This window comes from Taudactylus pleione, unplaced genomic scaffold (assembly GCF_031769625.1).
Source record: "Taudactylus pleione unplaced genomic scaffold, aTauple2 ptg000407l, whole genome shotgun sequence".
Classification (NCBI taxonomy): Eukaryota; Metazoa; Chordata; class Amphibia; order Anura; family Myobatrachidae; genus Taudactylus; species Taudactylus pleione.
Window position 1 is genome coordinate 1,864,564 of NW_028284809.1, and position 23,729 is coordinate 1,888,292.

Here is a 23,729-nt window from a genome sequence, read left to right on the forward strand (position 1 = left end):
GCAGTATACAGTACAGTAGTATAGCACAATATCAGTGCAGTATACAGTACAGTAGTATAGCACAATATCAGTGCAGTATACAGTACAGTAGTATAGTGCAATATCAGTGCAGTATACAGTACAGTAGTATAGCACAATATCAGTACAGTAGTATAGCACAATATCAGTGCAGTATACAGTACAGTAGTATAGCACAATATCAGTGCAGTATACAGTACAGTAGTATAGCACAATATCAGCGCAGTACAGTACAGTAGTATAGCACAATATCAGTGCCGTATACAGTACAGTAGTATAGCACAATATCAGTGCAGTATACAGTACAGTAGTATAGCATAATATCAGTGCAGTATACAGTACAGTAGTATAGCACAATATCAGTGCAGTATACAGTACAGTAGTATAGCACAATATCAGTGCAGTATACAGTACAGTAGTATAGCACAATATCAGCGCAGTACAGTACAGTAGTATAGCACAATATCAGTGCCGTATACAGTACAGTAGTATAGCACAATATCAGTGCCGTATACAGTACAGTAGTATAGCACCCAGAGCCGTAACTAGACTTTTTGGTGCCCTGTGCCAGAAAGAGCATTGGCGCCCCCCTTATTTTTCAAAGGGACATAATGCCCCCAAAAAGGGGCCATGACTTCATAGGGAAGGGCCAGGGAAGAGATAGGGGAGGCCAGGAGATGCTGGGGATGAAATTAGAGAAAGCTACAAGCAAGAATGATAATAAACAGAAATTTGATAGGCCCAAACAGCGCCCCCTGCCCTGCGGTGCCCTGTGCGATGGCACCGGCCGCACTACCCTAGCTACGGCCCTGATAGCACCAGATCAGTGCAGTATACAGTACAGTAGTATAGCACAATATCAGTGCAGTATACAGTACAGTAGTATAGCACAATATCAGTGCAGTATACAGTACAGTAGTATAGCGCAATATCAGTGCAGTATACAGTACAGTAGTATAGCACAATATCAGTGCAGTATACAGTACAGTAGTATAGCACAATATCAGTGCAGTATACAGTACAGTAGTATAGCGCAATATCAGTGCAGTATACAGTACAGTAGTATAGCGCAATATCAGTGCAGTATACAGTACAGTAGTATAGCGCAATATCAGTGCAGTATACAGTACAGTAGTATAGCGCAATATCAGTGCAGTATACAGTACAGTAGTATAGCACAATATCAGCGCAGTATAGAGTACAGTAGTTTAACACCATTTCCGCTATAGTAGATATTCTACAGACCCCTACTATAGAATATCTACTGCAGCTGATATTACATAAAAGGTTTAAACTGTCAAAACTTCTACATCCTGCTAGTGCTGCATTACAGGGCCATAAACATTCTCTATTCAAAGGAACAAGTCAATGAAGGGGAAAGATTAGGATTTTATAGACACTGTGACAAAAGAGTTATTTGATATTGACAGGAAAAGCAATAATCTTTGTGAAACTACTTACAGTACAGTATATATAGTTACAGTACAGTATATACAGTTACAGTACAGTGTATATACTTACAGTACAGTATATACAGTTACAGTACAGTATATATACTTTCAGTACAGTATATACAGTTACAGTACAGTGTATATACTTACAGTACAGTATATACAGTTACAGTACAGTATATATACTTACAGTACAGTATATACAGTTACAGTACAGTATATATAGTTACAGTACAGTATATACAGTTACAGTACAGTGTATATACTTACAGTACAGTATATATAGTTACAGTACAGTATATATACTTACAGTACAGTATCTATAGTTACAGTACAGTGTCTATACTTACAGTACAGTATCTATAGTTACAGTACAGTATATATACTTACAGTACAGTATCTATAGTTAGTGTATAATTAAAGCAAAGAAACATATAGGGCCTGATTTATAGCCGCAGGCAGTGCCGCTCTCCGTGGAACAGAGCGTTTTCTCGCTACTCTGCGTGCACAAAAATCTTTAAAAACTGTTACACTACACAGAGTACGCCAGGCACAAAGGTGCTAATACCATTGGGACACACAGTATCAGAGATGACTGGGATAGGGCCGCAGCGAGCGGTGTGTGAGCGGTGCCGCCGCAGACACACAGCCCCAGCATCCGGCTAGCAGCATGCCTGGAACAGGGGTAGAAGGTCAATCTGTACCTGTTATAGTGCTGGCGCAAGTTTTTATGGTGCAACCGATGGTGACATCTAAAGACGCACCAGGTAGTATAACACCGTCTACGGGTGCTGACATTGGGCGCCTCAGGCATTACACATTTATATGCATGAATTTAGGGCAGGGAAGTACTTTATAGCGACATTAGTATAAAGACGCAGGCGGGCGACCGCCAATACACGCAGCTGTGGACAATTCTGCATTCACGCCCCTTGCGCTTACTGCATCCATGGAAATTATTCCGCTAGAACTGATAATATGGGCTAATCAGCACGACCGGCGTGACCCCCGGGGATCCGGTCTATAGATCTACAGTAAAAAGGTCGACAATGTCTAGATAGACACCAGATGTTCGCCAGTCAATAGGTCGACAGGGACAAATGGTCGACACACTAAAGGTTTACATGTAAGAAGGGTTGACAGGTACAAATGATCAACAGGGTCAAAAGGTCAACACAAAAATGTTCGAGACAAAAATGGTTTCTAACCCTAATCTTCACCCTAACCCATCAACACCTGCTGCCTATCTAGACATTGTCAACCTTTTTACTGTAGATCTTTCAATCCACACCCGACACCCCAGTGGTCCCCTATCTATATGGGGCACAGCCTGGGAACACGCCTACTCTCACTTTAGTTTTGAAAATAAAGGCTTCTGCTACACAGTTCTTTTTATGAATTATGGGCCTGATTCAGAGCCGGACGCTATCTGCGGACGGTCGTTCCAAAAAAGGGGCCGGCTATTTAAATTGAGCGCTCGCTCTTTGCGGTTTGTTGACGCCTCTATGTCTGAGCGAGCGAACGAAAAATGCGCTCGGTATATTGTAAAGACGCCCCCTTGCCGTTCACAACACACGTCATCTCCGGTATTTATTAGATTAATCGGGTACATCGAAAGGCATCTGAACTGCTCGCAGTGCTTGTGGTAGGTTTTTCTTACCGCTATCACTGCGAGCAGTTCAGGCTAAAAGACAACCAAGTGACGTGGTCGATGACCCTCCTTTACTAATCATGCACTCCCATTAAACGCCCTTTTGACCGTTAGGCACGCCTGCGTTCGGATCTCTACTCCCCCGTTTTCAAGCACCTTTCCCTGTTACCACCCACAAACGGTACATTCTGTCAATCAAATTAGCAGCCCCTCGCTGTTTTGCGAGCGCACGATTTCCGACCGCAATGACTGGTTTGCGCATGCGCATTAATTTACGACCCATACGCAGTTGTTCGAACATCGCTCAGAGCGAACAAGCGGCCGCTTACGAGTGGCTCTGAATCAGGCCCTATATTTTTTAAATATATAATTTTATTTGTGTTTTACCTATTTCTAAACAATATTCCTTTTATTTTATTACTGTTTATGAATTATATAAATGGAATTTAAACAGTTATGCATTAAAAACGCTTTAGTCAGGACAGGAAAACATTCCCGATCAAGGAATTAGACTTAGAGTACTGTGATTATGATGAGGGTTGGGAACAGTGGTGTAACTAGGGGGGGTGTCGAATGGGGCACGTGCCCTGGGCGGTGTCGGACTCGGCGGCTCGGGGGGGGCACCAATGACTTTTATTGGCTGCTGCACCCAGGGCTGGCACCAGGCTGGAGCTCACTTATGAGCTCCGCCTTCCGACTCCCGCAGTGGGTGAAGGAAGATGCATCATGACATCTCTCGCATAGTGCCAAACGGGACGTGAGAAGCAGACGGCAATGGTCGCAGGAGCGGGGATTTGTGTAAGTATAATTTTGTGTGCCTGTGTTTTATGTGTAAGTCGCACTACTACTGGGGCACTGCATAATGTGGACTACAACAGGGGGCATTACATAAGGGGCACTAATACTGGGGGTACTGCATAAATGGCACTACAACATAGGGCATGGTATAAGGGGCACTACTACTACTTATGTGATTAAAAGTGCCTGTTCTTTTTTTCCAATGTTTGGCACGATTCCTGGCATCTTCCCATTGACCACAGATTGGATAATGAACCACTGCGATGTCCCAGTTATCACTTATTCAGTAAACGTCACAAAAAGGGATAGTGGGCCTGATTCAGACCCGGTCGCTATCTGCGTACGCTCGCTAGATGCGTATGCAAATTTTTCAACGTGACGCCACGGGAAGCGATCGCTCGCCAAGGCATAAGCACGCCCACCATGTCTTAGCGTGCAGCCACTTTGTGTATGCGTACGCCCAAACGCACAGGCAGAGCCACCCACCAGCACCACGTCATCTCCAGGAAGTGTATAAAACATTGGTACATCGAGCACCATCGGATGTGAACGCAGCGGTTGAGGTAGCTTTACCCTACCGCAAGCATTGCCAGGAAATCAGTGTAAAAAAATGGCAAGTGACGTGTACTATGACGCTGCCTGTTAATTATGCACGCCTCTAAAACGGCGTTGAAACACTCGGGCACGCCTGCGTTCATATCTCCAACCCCCCGTTATTAGTGTCCTGCCCTTGTTACCACCCACAAACGGCCTCTCCTGTCACTCATTACCCTGGGCTGCCTCTGCTGGGCGAGTGAGCGGTATGCGATCGCAGTGAGTAGTTCGCGCACGCGCTGAACGAAGCGTGCGCATGCGCGTATGCAGTACATCAGGCTGGTTACGAGAGCATGCATATAGCGAACGGGTCTGAATCAGGCCCAGTGCTTCATCGAAGGTCTCCTGGACTCATTCCATGGTATCAGAGACCTGCATCGGCTAGACACAGATATACTGTATGTCCATACCTATAGCCAGCGATCTCAGGAAGTATCTGGGTGCCTGCAGATCAGCCTGAAATTCAAACCATTTGAGAAACATCCTTGTCAGCCATGTTTAGAGGAATACTTTTATTCACTCAGAGGGGTATTCAATTATGGGAGCGAAAACATTGTTTTTGAGTTAATATCGGAGCTATGACGTCATTATCGGAGGTTTTACTTTTACACCGTATTCAATTTCAAAGACTTTTCGCAGTTTTGAAAAGTCTGTGATAAAAAACGGGGTTAACTTTTCACCATTGAATAGGTGTCAAAAAAAAGTGCAGAATTGGGGTTTAGGGGTGCAGGCTTAAAAAAATAGCCTGTTCCCCTGGGAATGACATTTAAAAAAGAACTGTGTCAAAAAAATAAATAAAAATAGGGACACCCCAAAAAATTAATTTAAAAATTGGGGTGAAAAAAAAAAAATGGGAAAAAATTGTTAAACAATAGGGAAATAGGTTCAGGGCTATTCTGCAAGTATGCGGCACGTGTTTTCTAGAATAGATTTATAGCGGCAGGTGCACAATTGCAGAATTTTTAAAAACTGACTTTAGGGACATCAAAATATGCTAGTACCCATTTTCATGTACCCCAAATTTGATGGGACCACTTAAAAAAACGAAAAAAATAACCTAAGTGCTCTTCTGCAACACTTCTTCAATGTCGGGAAAAAACACCTGCTGCGGCTATTTAAATCCCCGACTTTCATTTGCAGGCTAAAACGGGGGTACCCATAGTGATCCCCCATGTTTTTACAACTTTAGGGGGGTCTTACAATTTTTTTAAGGAAAAATTCGTAAATTTACGCAAATCCATACGGGGATAAGCGGCCAATCAGAACCTGAGGGCAGGGCTTCGTGGGTGTTGGGGGCAGAACTATGCTCCGTGTCCCAACACCTTGTAAATAAAACCCATTCGGTTATGCTGTGCCATCGATGGAGGGAAACCATCTGGTTCTCTCCCATCGATGGTAAAAGCATTCAATATCAGCCATAAACCATCGATGACTATGAATCGTCAATGATTGATGGCCATCCCTACTTGCCAATGCAATGCTGTAGAAGCATTAGAGAGAGCTCCTGTGGATATTCTATCCTACTCAATGACTCGTGCGGATTTTCATCTTGCTGCACTCCTGGCTCCAGTAGCTGGTTCCATCCCAGAGACCATATACCATCGGTTCCAGTTTGATATCCTCTACCATCGGTTCCAGTCTGATATCCTCTACTGTCAGTTCCATTCTGATATCCTCTACCTTCAGTTCCAGTCCGATATCTTCTACCATCAGTTCCAGTCCTATATCCTCTACCATCGGTTCCAGTCTGAAATCCTCTACCATTGGTTCCAGTCCGATATTATCCAGTTCGGTTCCCTCCCAGAGATTTAATCGTCAGCTGCTAGTACAGGGAAACCCAAGCAGAGGACCATGACCTGCATGTCGGGCGCAGCTAGACCCAAACTCCTTTGCCGGGGTCCCTAGTTAAAACTAGGGATGTGCAGGCTTGGATTAGTTCGGATTTTCCCTGCCAAAAATCGGGTCTCAGAAAGAGGCAAAACATCATCTTTCATGGACAAACATCATCATTCCTGGACAAAAGTCCAAGAAAGATGATATTTGTCCATGAAAGATGACTATTTGCCTCTTTCTGATACCCGTCTTTTGGCGGGAAAAATCTGAACTTGGAGGGAAAATCCGAACCCACACATCCCTAGTGAAAACCACCTCTGTTTAGGGTCTCAGCCACTTCCCCAGTGCTGTCCAGCTTCCTTCAGCCTCAGAATTACTCTCATGAGCCGTAACTATATTAGACCAGCCAGTTTCCAGACATCCACTCCAGAACCCACTCCTGGCAGAGACTCAGGTCAGGATCTAAGACAAATCCGAACATGACAGTGGCATATATATATATATAAACAAAAAACCATAAAACTCAGCACTCACCATTGCTAAATGACTCACATTAATATATAAATAAATAATGGGGTTTTGGTTCATGGATTGATCAATGCATACAAGCCTGCAGCCCACATCACAGGACCCCACTTCTCTGCAGGTCCTACACCATCTGTCATACTTATGGAAACCTGGTAGCTGCTATCACAGAGTTTAAATTGAAAAAATCTTAACTGGTTTAAAGCTCGCCTACCAGCTAATGGCTTTTAAAGGCATGGCAGTCACCAAACATAGCTTCTATCACACTACCAAACAGGCAGCTGACACAGGTTATTATAAATGAGCTTGCACAGGGGTGCATGAAAAAGCTGTGATCACAAAAGGTTCATTAAAAATGAACCAAATATACAAAGTCAGAAATCCACTGCATTCGCCACTCCCAGATTTGGGGTGCAGACCTGCACTCGCCATTCCCAGGCATGGGGTGCAAGTGGCTTGTGACCACATTGCTTAAATAAATAAAAACAGAAAACTGAAAAAATGTTAACTGGTTTAAAGCTCACCTGCCAACTAATGGCTTTTAAAGGCAAGGCAGTCACCAAACATTTCTGACTTTGTATATTGGGTTAATTTTTAATTAACCTTTTGTGATCATAAAAAAAAGCATTTTCGGAACTTGATGATTTTCATAATTTCTACATCTCCATACTAAAGTATGGGGATTGTGGGAGTAATCGAGGCACAATTGTCACCAAGAGATACAGTATCTGTGCTATCTCCTGCGTTACATGAATGATTAATGGGTCTGACACTTAAATTATACAAAAGTAGGAGAAAATTGAATTTTTCACCTGCCTTTGTATAAATTAAGTTGTGATGATGAATAGACCCCTTAGTATGGAATAGTGAAAAGTTAGCAATCTGTGTATACCTCACTGTAAGCATAAAGTATATATGTAGTACCATTTGTCCTACCGAAAAATTATGAAACATTCCGACCAAAACAACTCTCTCCTCAAGCACTATAGGAGACTCTCCCTACCATGGATTTAGGGGCTTAGCAGGCAAACTATGGCCCTCATTCAGAGCCGTTCGCTATTTGCATTCGTTCGTTCAAAAACAAGGGGTGGCTATTCAAATGATCCGTTCGCACATTGCAGTCTGTTCACACCTCTAAGTCTGAACGAGCGAGCAAAATATACGCTCGTTTTTTTGTTAAAAACACCCCCTGGCCGCTCGCACCATACGTCATGTCCGCTATTTATTAGATTAATCGAGTACATCGACCAGCGTATGAACTGCTCGCTATTCTTGTGGTTGGTTTTTTCAACCGCTATTTTGCGAGCAGTTCTGAGTTAAAAAAAACCAAGTGACGTGGTGAATGACGCTGCTATATTAATTATGCACACCCATAAAACGCCCGTTTTGACCTTTAAGCACGCCTGCGTTCTGATCTCCACTCCACGTTTTCAAGCACCTTCCCCTGTTACCACCCACATACGCCTCATTCTGTCACTCAAAATAGCAGGCACTCGCTATATTGCGTACAAACGATTTTCAGCCGCACTGACTGGTTCGCGCATGCGTACTAAAAACCGTACGCATGCGCAGATGTGCGAACATCGCTCGGGACGAGCGTACTGCCGCTAGCGAGTGGCTCTGAATGAGGGCCTATTTTCCTTGTTAAACCTGGAGTAAAACAAATGTAAATCCTCAACCAATAAACTGTTGTCTTCTCTCACCTTAGACTTTCAGGTTTACAACCAGTAATTCCCTGAATAGACTGCCACATACTTCTATTCTGATTTATTTTATCCTCGCAGAGCAATTTTTGGCATTCTAACACCTCTGCGCAACTCGGACCTAGCGTCTTTGTAAACTCCAAGAGCCCCATATTAAAAGCCCTGTTGCAGGCTGTGAACACATCACAATAGCCAATGCTATTTGGTGACCAGGCTAGCAGAGGGCCAATCAGGGAAGACGGCCTGGCGACTGGGTGGCACCTTAAGTGGGATAAAGCTATGCTCCGTAACGATGACCATTGGTGTTTCCACCATCGTTGTTTGCAATCGATGGTGAAAACAGAAGCCATCATCCATGGTATGAAACTATGAAATGACATATCACTGCTGGTTTAACCATCGAAGGTTCGCACATGCGCAGAAGACTTGGCCAATACTTGCTGACCTTTTGGCTGCCTCCTCCAGAGGGCGGATCTGCAGTGCAAGTGTGAAATAAAGCCATTGAGCCCACGGCTACCATCGATGGCAGAAAATTATTTGATCCTCCATCATCGATGGTAAAAATATCTGCCATTGATGAGCGACCATCGATGGATTCTAACCATTGATGGTCGATGGCCATCCCTAATGCTCCCTTTGCAGTGGGAAGAGAAACCAATCGCTGCTCTCCCTGCCATCGATGGTTAATACTATTGGCCATCTGTGACAAACCATTGATGGTCGGTTGCCATCCCTCATGAACTTATGAAATATCAAAATGCAAACTTCTCTGATGCGGAAAGCCCTGTGTGTGATTGTTAGATGAAGTCTGTTTAGGTTTCAGTATGATTTACCCCCCCTTCCCCTAGTATGATTTACCCCCCCCTCCCCCCTTTGATTGGTAAGCCAGGTGTCGGGCTCCAGGTGTGGGTAAAATGACAGACGTCGGGATTTCAATGCCTGTCATTTAACCCTTGCTGGGATTAGACAGTCGGGAAGCCGGCAGTCGGGATTCCGGCCGTCGGCTTCCCAACCGCTTCCCTTCCATGGGAACGCCTACCGTCTGGGTCCGGCCCCACTGACATCAATAGTGATGTCAGTGGGAGTGATTTTGGCTCCGATAGAGCCAAAATCACTCCAGGACTTGTTGCAGTGAGACCCTACCGCAGGGTCTCGTCGCAAGCCCGATGGTCACGATGGTCTTGACCATCGCGACCATCATCATGGACGATCGTATAGACTGTGGGTGGTAACCCACAGCTATGCGGGCATTGAAGAGGCCGCTCCAAGTTTAGGTAGGAGGGCCCTGATTCAGAGCGAGCGCTCTGAATCAGGCCCTGAGCTCCCAGCTCCCTCCTAACTCACAGCCGGAATAAAAAATGGCGGCAATCACGGGACCTTTCTAGAATCCAAAACCCATGAGAATCCGACAGCGGGATGATGACATTTTGCCTCGATTTCAGTTCCGAGCCAGGCGGGTAAACTCGAGCCTGACTTGGTTCCCGGCTCAGATCAGGGGAACTCGGGGGGAGGGGGGGGGGTTCGGATTTTGGATCCGAACCCGCTCACCCCTAGTTTATACAGATAGACTGTGTCATACATACAAAAGAGCTATCACTGAACTAAGGCCCTGATTCAGAGCCGGACGCTATTTGCGGTCATTCGTTCTTGAAAAAGGGGTGGCTATTCAAATGAACCGTTCGCTCTTTGCGGTCTGTTCACGCCTCTATGTCTGAACGAGCGAACAAAACTTGCGGCCGTAATTTTGAAAAATACGCCCCCTAGCCGCTCGCACCATACGTCATGTCCGCTATTTATTAGATTAATCGAGTACATAGAACAGCGTATGAACTGCTCGCTATTCTTGTGGTTGGTTTTTCCTACCGCTATCTTGCGAGCAGTTCTGATTATAAAACAACCAAGTGACGTGGTCAATGACGCTGCTATATTAATTATGCACACCCATAAAACGCCCGTTTTGACCTTTAAGCACGCCTGCGTTCTGAATTCCACTCCCCGTTTTCAAGCACCTTCCCCTGTTACCACCCACATACGCCTCATCCTGTCACTCAAAATAGCAGGCACTCGCTATTTAGCGAACAAACGATTTTCGGCCGCACTGACTGGTTCGCGCATGCGTATTACAATCCGTACGCATGCGCAGATGAGCGAACATCGCTCATAACGAACGAGCGGCCGCTTACGAGCGGCTCTGAATGAGGGCCTAAATTCATATCTAGATGGCAAATGTTCGAACTCGTACCCAGAAAGAAGCTTATTTATTTACCTAGTAATAAGCTAGTACATGTCAGCTATTCAGTATTTATTCTTCTCCCTCTCAGTGTGACGGCCCTGCACCAGCTCTCCCTCCTCACCCTCCCCTCACACATGTCCTGTATTATGGCGGGCTGGGGGAATGTATATATGATACACAGAGCTGTTATTCCAGGCCCTCTCCTCCTCACACACCATCCTGCTGGGATTTGATCCTTTGAAAATGAAAGTGAAAATAACATAGACTCTGGACTCCATTTTCTGCACTGCACCCACTCAGCCCTTTCCAAGAATGGCGAGGCCTGGATGTCTCTCCCTGCTGTTCCTGTTCTGCCTGACATGTAAGTATAAGGAGAGGACATACAGGGGGAACAGGGTCTGTGAGCAGACAGAGAGCAGGGAGGTGCAGAGAGAGGAGGTCTCATGTGTCTGCCTCATTATGTGCTGTGTTCTAGCTGAGGATTGCTGTACATTGTGCTCTGTATTATCCCTAATGCAGGGAGTACTGTGTTACATACACACACCAGGCTCGCTGTACCTGAGCAGGTGATTCTGCTGAGTATTACACACACTGCCTTGTATGACAGAAGATGAATCATTACCCTGAGCCCTCCGGCTACGGTGGAAATGATTTGTTGATCAGAGAGGCACGGTGACCTACGGTTCTCAAGCTGCTGTGGAACTACAAGTCCCAGCAAAGGCAGGCTAGGCATGCTGGGATCTGAATAGTCACAATTTGCAGAGTCCTGGTTTCATATCAGCAGTTCCCGACCTGTGTTTATCCATCAGTGTCAGTGTGTCATTGCTCTGTGGCCCCAAGTGTCATTGTGTCATTGTTCTGGGGCCACAAGTGTCAGCGTGCTGTTGTCCTGAGACCCTAAAGGGGGTAGGTCTGACTAGAATCTTTTGTATACATGACAATCCGGGGACACTATACATACTGTAGATTCTGTGCTTTGTGACAATAAAATCCTGCAGTGCATATTAATGGGGAATTCTGCATTCTGCACAAGCTGATGTCGGCCCGTCCTCATCTCCCTGGAAAAAGCATTACAGGGAGAGTGTGAAAGCTGCACCTATTAGCTAGCAATAAAGTGGACGCTTACTGCTACATATGAGAGGCGTGCCATAAAGTGACTTATATCCAAATGTAAATGTGTAAATAAGCCTCATAGCAGTTAGTAAGATCTATTTGTTGATGAAAACACACTGATGCTTTTCAGGACCTGCTCATGTGTTATGTTTTACAAGGGGTCCCATATTAGTGGCCAATAGAAACCGTATATGAAAATGCATGTAGCCATAGCGATCGGGACAAATGTACTAAGCTCTGGAAAGTGATAAAGTGCAGAGGGATAAACGAGCAACCAATCAGCTAACTGTCATTTTTCAAAAACAGCCTGTAACGTGACAGTTGGGAGCTGAGTGGCTGCTCGGTTATCATTCTCCAGTTTCCAGAGCTTAGTACATCTGCCCCATTGTTTCTTATCATAAAATGGTGGGAAATGGCACTGATTATACCATTTCAATGTATATATTTCTGATTATATTTTTTTCAAGGTGCAAGGGAGCCAGGGAGATTGTTACTATGTCAGGGAGTCTCCCTGACAATCAGGGAGAATTGGCAAGTATTACTGTATATATACAGCTGTGAGCGGCAATGTTGTAAACTGCTGGAAATAGAGCTATGGAGCAGTCATTATGCCTTATGATAATTTTTAAAGTTATAATGCCGACATGGTTAAAATACTACGATACTTTTTCGCATGCCGGATTTTTCGCCTACATTGCGTGTTTTACATGCGGAAAAGTATCGGGCGCGCTTCCGCTATTCGCCGTGTTCAATTAGAAAGGACGAGAAAACGGCACCTGGCGAAACCGAAACAGGGGAAATGTCCTGTAAAAAATGGGGAACTCAGCCTGACACCCCACAAAAGATGCACTACCATTGGGGATCACTATAGATGCCCCCGATTAGCCCTAATGAAGGTATTTGGAGTACTTAAGTTGTGACAATTGGTGCCATTTCAAGTGGTGAAGAACAGCATTAAGCAGTATTTTTTTGTGAAAATAAGTAGTCCCAGCAAATTTGGGGTACATGAAAATGGGGGCTAGCATATTTTTAAGTTGCTAAAGTGAAGTTTTAAATCACGTTAAAAATCCACCTTCCACAAGCACCTGCAATCAAAAAAAAACATGGGGCATACTTGGGGACCCCCCAGAGGTATATTTAGCTAGTTTTTAAGTTTGTCCCCTAACTTTGAACTTTTTCACACCCACAATGAAAGTACTTTTTTTTTTTGACACAGTTTATCTTTGGGGGACTGTCCCAAGGGTGCAGGGTTTTTTTTTCGACACCTATTCATAGGCGAAACTTTTTCGTTGGTTCCATTGCATTGCGTTTCCGCACTGGCGAAGAGTCTCCGGAATTCAATACGGAGGAAACTTATTGCATGGCGAATTGACGTCACGCGCAAAACTTTTCGGTTGGGGGTAATACTGTGTATATTATGTTTGTTGGGGCAATTGTGTGTATATTGCTGGTTTGGGGGTAATACTATGTATATTACATCTGTGGGTGTAATGCTTTGTACAGATGCGCCCAAGTTCATTGTGGCTGATCGCTCCACAAAAGTGCCCGTGCATCGCGGTATGTGCCACGATTTGCTATGGCGTGTCCCTGAACGCGGGAGTGCATCTACATTCAGTCCTATGGAGACGTAAATGCACATCTCCAATCGCGGGAGTGCGTTTTGCACCACACATGGTGCGATTCGCTGCGCTACAGGCAAGGATGTAGCTGGGCATATCTGTATACTGCTGGTATGGGGGTAATACTGTGTATATTATATCTGTGGCGGCAATGCTATGTATACTGGTGTCATCGGGGTAATATTATGAATATGACATCTGTGGGGGCAGTGCTGTGTATACTGGTGGCATGGGCGTAATATTATGTGTATTATATCTGTGGGGCAGTGCTGTGTATACTAGTGACATGGGCGTAATATTATGTGTATTATATCTGTGGGGCAGTGCTGTGTAAACAGGTGGCATGGGCGTAATATTATTTGTATTATATATGTGCGGCAGTGCTGTGTATACTGGTGGCATAGGCGTAATATTATTTGTATTATATCTGTGGTGGCAGTACTGTGTATACTGGTGGTCTGGTCATAATATTATGTGTATTATATCTGTGGGGGCAGTGCTGTGTATACTGGTGGCATGGGCGTAATATTATGTGTATTATATCTGTGCGGCAGTGCTGTGTTTACTGGTGGCATGGGCGTAATATTATGTGTATTATATCTGTGCGGCAGTGCTGTGTTTACTGGTGGCATGGGCGTAATATTATGTGTATTATATCTGTGGGGGCAGTGCTGTGTATACTGGTAGCATGGGGGTAATATTATGAATATGACATCTGTGGGGGCAGTGCTGTGTACACTAGTGGCATGGGGGGTAGTAATATGAATATGACACCTGTGGGGGCAGGGCTGTGTATACTAGTGGCATGGGGGTAATATGAATATGTTATCTGTGGGGTAATACTGTGTATACTGGTGGTATGGGGGTAATATTATGAATATGACATTTATGGGGGCAATGCATGTGTACTGGTGGTATGGGGTAATATGAATATGACATTTGTGGGGACAGTGCTGTGTATACTAGTGGCATGGGGGTAATATTATGAATATGACATCTGTGGGGCAGTACTGTGGCATGGGGGTAATATTATGAATATGACATATGTGGGGGCAGTGCTGTGTATACTAGTGGCATGGGGTAATATTATGAATATGAAATCTGTGGGGGCAATGCTGTGTATACTAGTAGCATGGGGGAAATATTATTAATATGACATTTATGGGGGCAATGCATGTATACTGGTGGTATGGGGTAATATTATGAATATGACATCTGTGTGGGCAGTGCTGTGTATACTGGTAGCATGGGGGTAATATTATGAATATGATATCTGTGTGGGCAGTGCTGTGTATACTAGTGGCATGGGGTAATATTATGAATATGATATCTGTGTGGGCAGTGCTGTGTATACTAGTGGCATGGGGGTAATATTATGAATATGACATCTGTGGGGGCAGTGCTGTGTATACTAGTGGCATGGGGGTAATATTATGAATATGACATCTGTGGGGGCAGTGCTGTGTATACTAGTGGCATGGGGGTAATATTATGAATATGACATCTGTGGGGGCAATGCTGTGTATACTAGTAGCATGGGGGTAATATTATGAATATGACATTTATGGGGGCAATGCGTGTATACTGGTGGTATGGGGTAATATTATAAATATGACATATGTGGGGGAAGTGCTGTGTATACTAGTGGCATGGGGGTAATATTATGAATATGATATCTGTGTGGGCAGTGCTGTGTATACTAGTGGCATGGGGGTAATATTATGAATATGACATTTATTGGGGCAATGCTGTGTATACTAGTGGCATGGGGGTAATATTATGAATATGACATTTATGGGGGCAATGCGTGTATACTAGTGGCATGGGGGTAATATTATGAATATGATATCTGTGTGGGCAATGCTTTGTATACTAGTGGCATGGGGGTAATATTATGAATATGACATCTGTGGGGGCATTGCTGTGTATACTAGTGGCATGGGGGTAATATTATGAATATGATATCTGTGGGGGCAGTGCTGTGTATACTGGTAGCATGGGGGTAATATTATGAATATGACATCTGTGGGGGCAGTGCTGTGTATACTAGTGGCATGGGGGTAATATTATGAATATGACATATGTGTGGGCAATGCTTTGTATACTAGTGGCATGGGGGTAATATTATGAATATGACATCTGTGGGGGCAGTGCTGTGTATACTAGTGGCATGGGGGTAATATTATGAATATGATATCTGTGGGGGCAGTGCTGTGTATACTGGTAGCATGGGGGTAATATTATGAATATGACATCTGTGGGGGCAGTGCTGTGTATACTAGTGGCATGGGGGTAATATTATGAATATGACATATGTGGGGGCAGTGCTGTGTATACTAGTGGCATGGGGGTAATATTATGAATATGACATCTGTGGGGGCAGTGCTGTGTATACTAGTGGCATGGGGGTAATATTATGAATATGACATATGTGGGGGAAGTGCTGTGTATACTAGTGGCATGGGGGTAATATTATGAATATGATATCTGTGGGGGCAGTGCTGTGTATACTAGTGGCATGGGGGTAATATTATGAATATGACATCTGTGGGGGCAGTGCTGTGTATACTAGTGGCATGGGGGTAATATTATGAATATGACATATGTGGGGGAAGTGCTGTGTATACTAGTGGCATGGGGGTAATATTATGAATATGATATCTGTGGGGGCAGTGCTGTGTATACTAGTGGCATGGGGGTAATATTATGAATATGATATCTGTGGGGGCAGTGCGGAGTAATTATACTGCATATGGCTTAGGGTTGCAGTCATACGTACGTATGTACATACATACATACATACATACATACATACATACATAAATGATCAGTTGTGGAAATGTTTCTCTGCTTGTTACTCTTTTGCAGCTCGGCAACATTTTTGTTACAATGTTATTTCCCACTAAGCTTTTACTTTATAAATAAATGCCCTGCACACAGCGCTAGTACAGCACATGTACCACATGGCGCCATACTACAGTAATCATTCTATGGGCCTGATTCAGCAAGGAACGCAGTTGCTTATACGCATTCAATTGGTCGATTGTTGTGTACAGCGCATGCGCGTACCAGACGCTGCGATTGGGACTGCGATTGCAGAGGATACGCTGACCCATGGCAGAGTTAATGACAGGAGGTGCCGTTTGTGAGTGGTGACGGGGGGGGGTAGTCTGGCGAACGCCGGCATGCCAGTGTGTTTCACCGCCGTTGTAGGGGCGTGCATCTGCTTCATTCATAATCAGGCCCAAAGGGACCAGTGAGCTCCTCAATTGGGAAGCACTAGTGACCCAAAAAAATGTAAAATAAAATTTGCAAATTTTATTTGAAATTTCTAAGAATAATAATTTCAGGATCCCGCACACAAAGATGAAAAAAAAACCACACACACACAAAAGAATCATAAAAGTAGGGAAAGTGGTTAAAACTATAGATCCGCCGTCCACTGTCTATTTACTAAATAACCTCACTACTGTATGGGCTCGCTAACCGCACGCAATAGCGTTGTGCACGAAGTAATTGAATTATTCAGTGATATTTAAATCTTTAGGCTACATCACCAGCCTGTCATTGACAGTGACTCTGAGACACACACAAAGCGATTTTGTATACCGGCCACGACCACAGGTCTAATGTATTAATACGCCTGTATTCTGCATGGATCTCTGAGACTGCACCGCCCCCAGGCTGTCAGTGCTATTATTTACTGACACGGACTTGTGTAAATATGCTCGTGACTTACACAAATAAGGGTAAGGGGGAATGGAAGAAAGGTCGCACCAAGGACTGATATTCAAAACATCATGAATTCTCAAATAACCCTTAAATTCCTATTGCTATTATAAATCAATGATTAGGTAAGGGGTGCTACTCAGGGACATTGGGCCTCATTCAGACCCCCTCGTGAGCGCTGTACGCTCGCAAGCGGGTCGATGGTGCCCAAGTGCGCATGCGCGAGACCCGGCGAGCGATGGGGAAGCCATCGCTCCAGGTCCCGCACCAAAGGGGGCGTGCTGTCGATGGTGAGTGACAGCACGCCCCCTTTGGTGGGTGTGCCGGGGGCGTGGCTGTCCAGACGGAGGCGTTGCCAGAGGAACGCCTACCGTCTGGGTCCGGCCCCACTGACATCACTAGTGATGTCAGTGGGAGTGATTTTGGCTCTGATAGAGCCAAAAGCACTCCAGGGCTTGTGGCAACGAGACCCTACCGCAAGGGTCTCGTCACAAGCCCGATGGTCATGATGGTATTGACCATCGCGACCATCATCATGGACGCTCGCATAAGCTGTGGGTGGTAACCCACAGCTATGCGAGCGTCCAAAAGGCCGCGCCATTTTCAGCTAGGACGGACCTGATTCAGAGCGAGCGCTCTGGTCAGGGCGTCCGGCTCTGAATCAGGCCCTTTATACATTATTTCAAAAAAGGAGAGAAGGGAAGAATCCCTATATGAGTGCACTATTACTTATAATTAAAAATAAAATATAACCTTTATTATAATTCTTAAAATACACCCTTGGGTGAACAAACACAGCAACATACAAAACATACAATATTACATATAACAGAACATATTAAAATATGTGTGCTCAGTCCTATATATTTGTCACATATACACTTGATAATGTCCCTTTGTCTACCTATTCAATTTATTATGCTCCTAAATTCAATGACAGTTTGAGATGTTCTCAAATTATTGGCTGCTTAATAGAGAGTATCTGCAACTAGTTTAACCCTCGTGTGTACGTCTCATTTGAGAAGATCCAGTTATAATCATGTCTGCTTACAAATCTAATATATCAACCGAATGAATCCCCTTACTAGGGTGTTATATTTTGATGTAACACATTATAGACCATTTCTCTGTTTGCAATTGTGTTTCCACAACACCACGTTGATTCCAGAACAGCAACACTGTATCAATCTCAAGAGTCTGGTTTAAAGGCAGCGCTGCTTACAGTGGCTGTATATCTCTCTCATTTAGCTGAGTTATCACATAAAGCAGTGCTGCTTACAGTGGCTGCATATCTCTCTCATTTAGCTGAGTTATCACATAAGGCAGTGCTGCTTTCAGTGGCTGCATATCTCTCTCATTTAGCTGAGTTATCACATAAGGCAGCGCTGCTTACAGTGGCTGCATATCTCTCTGATTTAGCTGAGTTATCACATAAGGCAGTGCTGCTTTCAGTGGCTGCATATCTCTCATTTAGTTGAGTTATCACATAAGGCAGTGCTGCTTACAGTGGCTGCATATCTCTCTCATTTAGCTGAGTTATCACATAAGGCAGTGCTGCTTTCAGTGGCTGCATATCTCTCTCATTTAGCTGAGTTATCACATAAGGCAGCGCTGCTTACAGTGGCTGCATATCTCTCTCATTTAGTTGAGTTATCACATAAGGCAGCGCTGCTTACAGTGGCTGCATATCTCTCTCATTTAGTTGAGTTATCACATAAGGCAGCGCTGCTTACAGTGGCTGCATATCTCTCTCATTTAGCTGAGTTATCACATAAGGCAGCGCTGCTTACAGTGGCTGCATATCTCTCATTTAGTTGAGTTATCACATAAGGCAGCGCTGCTTACAGTGGCTGCATATCTCTCTCATTTAGTTGAGTTATCACATAAGGCAGCGCTGCTTTCAGTGGCTGCATATCTCTCTCATTTAGCTGAGTTATCACATAAGGCAGCGCTGCTTTCAGTGGCTGCATATCTCTCTGATTTAGCTGAGTTATCACATAAGGCAGCGCTGCTTACAGTGGCTGCATATCTCTCTCATTTAGTTGAGTTATCACATAAGGCAGCGCTGCTTACAGTGGCTGCATATCTCTCTCATTTAGTTGAGTTATCACATAAGGCAGCGCTGCTTACAGTGGCTGCATATCTCTCTCATTTAGCTGAGTTATCACATAAGGCAGCGCTGCTTACAGTGGCTGCATATCTCTGTCATTTAGTTGAGTTATCACATAAGGCAGCGCTGCTTACAGTGGCTGCATATCTCTCTCATTTAGTTGAGTTATCACATAAGGCAGCGCTGCTTTCAGTGGCTGCATATCTCTCTCATTTAGCTGAGTTATCACATAAGGCAGCGCTGCTTACAGTGGCTGCATATCTCTCTGATTTAGCTGAGTTATCACATAAGGCAGCGCTGCTTACAGTGGCTGCATATCTCTCTGATTTAGTTGAGTTATCACATAAGGCAGCGCTGCTTACAGTGGCTGCATATCTCTCTCATTTAGCTGAGTTATCACATAAGGCAGCGCTGCTTACAGTGGCTGCATATCTCTCTCATTTAGCTGAGTTATCACATAAGGCAGCGCTGCTTACAGTGGCTGCATATCTCTCTCATTTAGTTGAGTTATCACATAAGGCAGCGCTGCTTACAGTGGCTGCATATCTCTCTCATTTAGTTGAGTTATCACATAAGGCAGCGCTGCTTTCAGTGGCTGCATATCTCTCTGATTTAGCTGAGTTATCACATAAGGCAGCGCTGCTTACAGTGGCTGCATATCTCTCTCATTTAGCTGAGTTATCACATAAGGCAACGCTGCTTACAGTGGCTGCATATCTCTCTCATTTAGCTGAGTTATCACATAAGGCAGCGCTGCTTACAGTGGCTGCATATCTCTCTCATTTAGCTGAGTTATCACATAAGGCAGCGCTGCTTACAGTGGCTGCATATCTCTCTCATTTAGTTGAGTTATCACATAAGGCAGCGCTGCTTACAGTGGCTGTATATCTCTCTGATTTAGCTGAGTTATCACATAAGGCAGCGCTGCTTACAGTGGCTGCATATCTCTCTCATTTAGCTGAGTTATCACATAAGGCAGCGCTGCTTACAGTGGCTGCATATCTCTCTCATTTAGCTGAGTTATCACATAAGGCAACGCTGCTTACAGTGGCTGCATATCTCTCTCATTTAGCTGAGTTATCACATAAGGCAGCGCTGCTTACAGTGGCTGCATATCTCTCTCATTTAGCTGAGTTATCACATAAGGCAGCGCTGCTTACAGTGGCTGCATATCTCTCTCATTTAGTTGAGTTATCACATAAGGCAGCGCTGCTTACAGTGGCTGCATATCTCTCTCATTTAGTTGAGTTATCACATAAGGCAGCGCTGCTTACAGTGGCTGTATATCTTTCTCAGCTGACTCACTTAATATACACAGCAGCGCTTTGAGTCTGGCCAGGTGTCTCCTCTCAGCTACCCTGCTATATCTCCTGCTCGGAGAGTAAAAGCTGCACTATTTGCACTGGCTCTGCAGTGCCGTGCAAAAGCTACAGCCAGAATTACTATCAATTCAGTGGAGCTTCAATTTCTATCATAACATTCAAATTAAAGGTACAACAGGTATTATAAACATTTAGGACTGGCACAGAGAACGCCAAGACACGTGTTTCGCTTATGCTTTCTCAAAAGGCCGACCCATATAAGGATTCTTCCCTTCTCTCCTTGTTTTGAAATAATGCTAGTGACTTAGCTGATGTCTTGTGCGCTGAGACGCCCACTTCCCGCGTCTCACATCCGCCGCCTGCATAGAAAAGCGGAAATATTGCTGGCACATTGAATATCTGAGTATGCCCATGCTGTCTCAGGTAGAGCGACCAGCTGCAAATGAATTAGCAAAGACTCATTAAAGCACGGCCAGAAAATTGGAGCCGACACTCCTGAATTTTTGTAACACCCACTCGTTACCTCCCCCGAATGCTGACCAACTGTCACTCACTCTGCAAATAAATCCTCTCTGTAATTGCCGTCGGTAATCCCCCCAAAAAATCGCTACACTGCGTCCAAAATTGAATTTGCGTCCATCTCTGAATTAAGCCCTAAGAAAAGGAAGACGTACAATTGCCATTTTTTTTTTTCTTATTGACTATCCACAAATCTGTAAGTTAATTTTACCTATGTCCACTGTCCCAGTGCTCCAATCTGTGAGGGCCCCCCCAGCATGTAACGTTCTAAGCAGGAGCCCCTGCCTTTTGCGTTGTCAAGAGGTCTTGTCAGGACCGCTGCAGTTTGAAATGATCAGTCAGAGAGGGAGTTGTTTCAATCTTTGGGAGGAGATATACTAAGCCTTGGAAATAGATAAAGTAGAGAGAGATAAAGTACCCACCAATCAGCTCCTAACTGTCATTTTTCAAAAGCAGCCTGTAACATGACAGTTAGGAGCTGATTGGTTGCTACATTATCTCTCGCCACTTTATCTCTCTCCATTGCTAAGTGCATCTATTGAAGAGAGATAAAGTTACCTAAAGCAGCCAAGTGACTTCTATCTGTCATTTATCTAGCATAGGGCCGTATTCAATTAGTTTCGCACCCGCAATACCTTTTCGCATGGCGAGGTTTTCGTCTACATCGCTAGTTTTGTATGCGGAAAAGTATGGGGCACGCTCCTGCTCTTCCCCGTATTCAATTAGAGAGGACGCGAAAATGGCGCCCGGCGAAACTGAAATAGGCGAAATGTCCTGTCAAAAATGGGGAACTCTGCCTGACACCTCCCAAAAGATGCACTAACATTGGGGATCACTATAGATGCCCCCGATTAGCCTTAAGGAAGGTATTTGGGGCATTTAATTTGTGCCAATTGGTGCCAATTAGCGCATTAACACAAGTGGTGAAGAATAGCATTAAGCAGTTTTTATTTGAGAATATAACTACTCCCAGCAAATTTGGGGTAAATGAAAATAGGGGCTTGCATATTTTTAAGTTGCTAAAGTGAAGTTTTAAAACACCTGCCCCATACTTGGGGACCCCCCAGAAGTCTATTTCGCTAGTTTTTAAGTTTGTCCTCCAACTTTGCACTTTTTTGCCCCCAAAATGAAAGTACTTTTTTTGGGGTGTTCTAAAGTCTATTTTTTTTTTAATTTGACACAGTTTATCTTTGGGGGACTGTCCCAAGGGTGCAGGGGGGTTTCCCGAAGTTTGCACCCCAAAACTGCAATTCTGCACTTTTTTCCGCCCACTTCATAGGCAAAACTTTTCCGCCGATTACATTGCATTGACTTTTCACGGGCGCGAAAAGTCTTTGGAATTGAATATAGGGATAAGTTTTCCCCCGGGCAAAATGACGTCACCCGCAATACTTATCCGCAGATTCTGACTTTTCGCCTCTAATTGAATACGGCCCCTGGTCTTTGAAATGACAGTAAAGCTGGGTACACACCTAACAGATATATCTGCAGATGATGGTTGTTCATACACACTGAGCAAAACCATCATCTGTCATTTGGCCGTGGGTTCCGCTGCACGGGGGTCGTGTTGCGACCCGCTGCCTCTGCTGCAAGCATACGGGCAGTTGGCTGACCACCCATACACACAGCACGATGGATATATATATCTGTAGATCTATATGCCATGGGCTGTGCAGCACAGCCGACGCAATATGTCTGTGAATGACAGCGTTGTGATCAGGAGGAAATACCTGATCACACCGCTGCGTGCTGATTGGAGAATTGAGGAGCACAGATAAGTTATTATTTTTTTATTTACTGACTCACATAACTCATCTGTGTATTCAATATACTTTGTATCCCTCATTTACTGAAGTGTTTCTTTTACTGCGGCTGTTACCTGTACAGTATACTATATAACATGTATAATTCTGTATTTTTCTTACTGTCTTTTCCAGCTGGAGCAGCCTTAGAAGTTTCAGCTCCAACGTCCCACCGAGCGCAGCTGGAGTCGAACGCCGTACTGCCCTGTACTTTCACGGTGAAGGACCCTTCAATATACTTCATATTCCTCGCCATTATGTGGCATCTCGAGGGGAATCCAATTGTTAATTTTGACACAAAAGGGATGACCTCAGACAATAGGAGATTTATAGATGCACAGGAGATCGGCAAAGGCATTGCGGATTTACATATCCGAAACGTAACGGTCTCTGATGCCGGGACTTATAGGTGTACCGTCATCTACAGCCCAAACACCAAGTCCAAGGAGGCAAAAGTTACAGTTTATGGTATGTGGTGGGCATGTATTAAACACTATCAGGGTGCAATCATTTTTACTATTTAAAAGTACCATGATGTGAGGCTACTGTGCATATATTTATTATATGGCTTAATAGGCTTATCTGAAACTTAGCAAATTACCTATGTGGTGCATCTAGATACATACACTGATGCTGTACCCGCTCTGAGTAATGAGGACTGTGGGCCTGATTCAGACCCGGACGGTATCTGGAATGCGTTCGCTATTGC

At 44.4% G+C, this 23,729-nt stretch overlaps 1 protein-coding gene across 5 annotated transcripts in view; it reads left to right on the forward strand.

The window, feature by feature from the left end:
• Positions 1–10,998: 10,998 nt before the first annotated feature.
• Positions 10,999–23,729, forward strand: part of LOC148506367 (uncharacterized) — a 117,050-nt gene continuing 104,319 nt past the window's right edge. For all 5 annotated transcript variants that reach the window (XM_088446908.1, XM_088446913.1, XM_088446912.1 and 2 more), the window contains exons 1-2: positions 10,999–11,167; positions 23,156–23,488. In XM_088446908.1, coding sequence (XP_088303034.1) covers positions 11,119–11,167; positions 23,156–23,488 — 382 coding nt within the window. In that variant the 5' untranslated portion in view covers positions 10,999–11,118. The remainder of the gene's footprint in view (positions 11,168–23,155; positions 23,489–23,729) is intronic.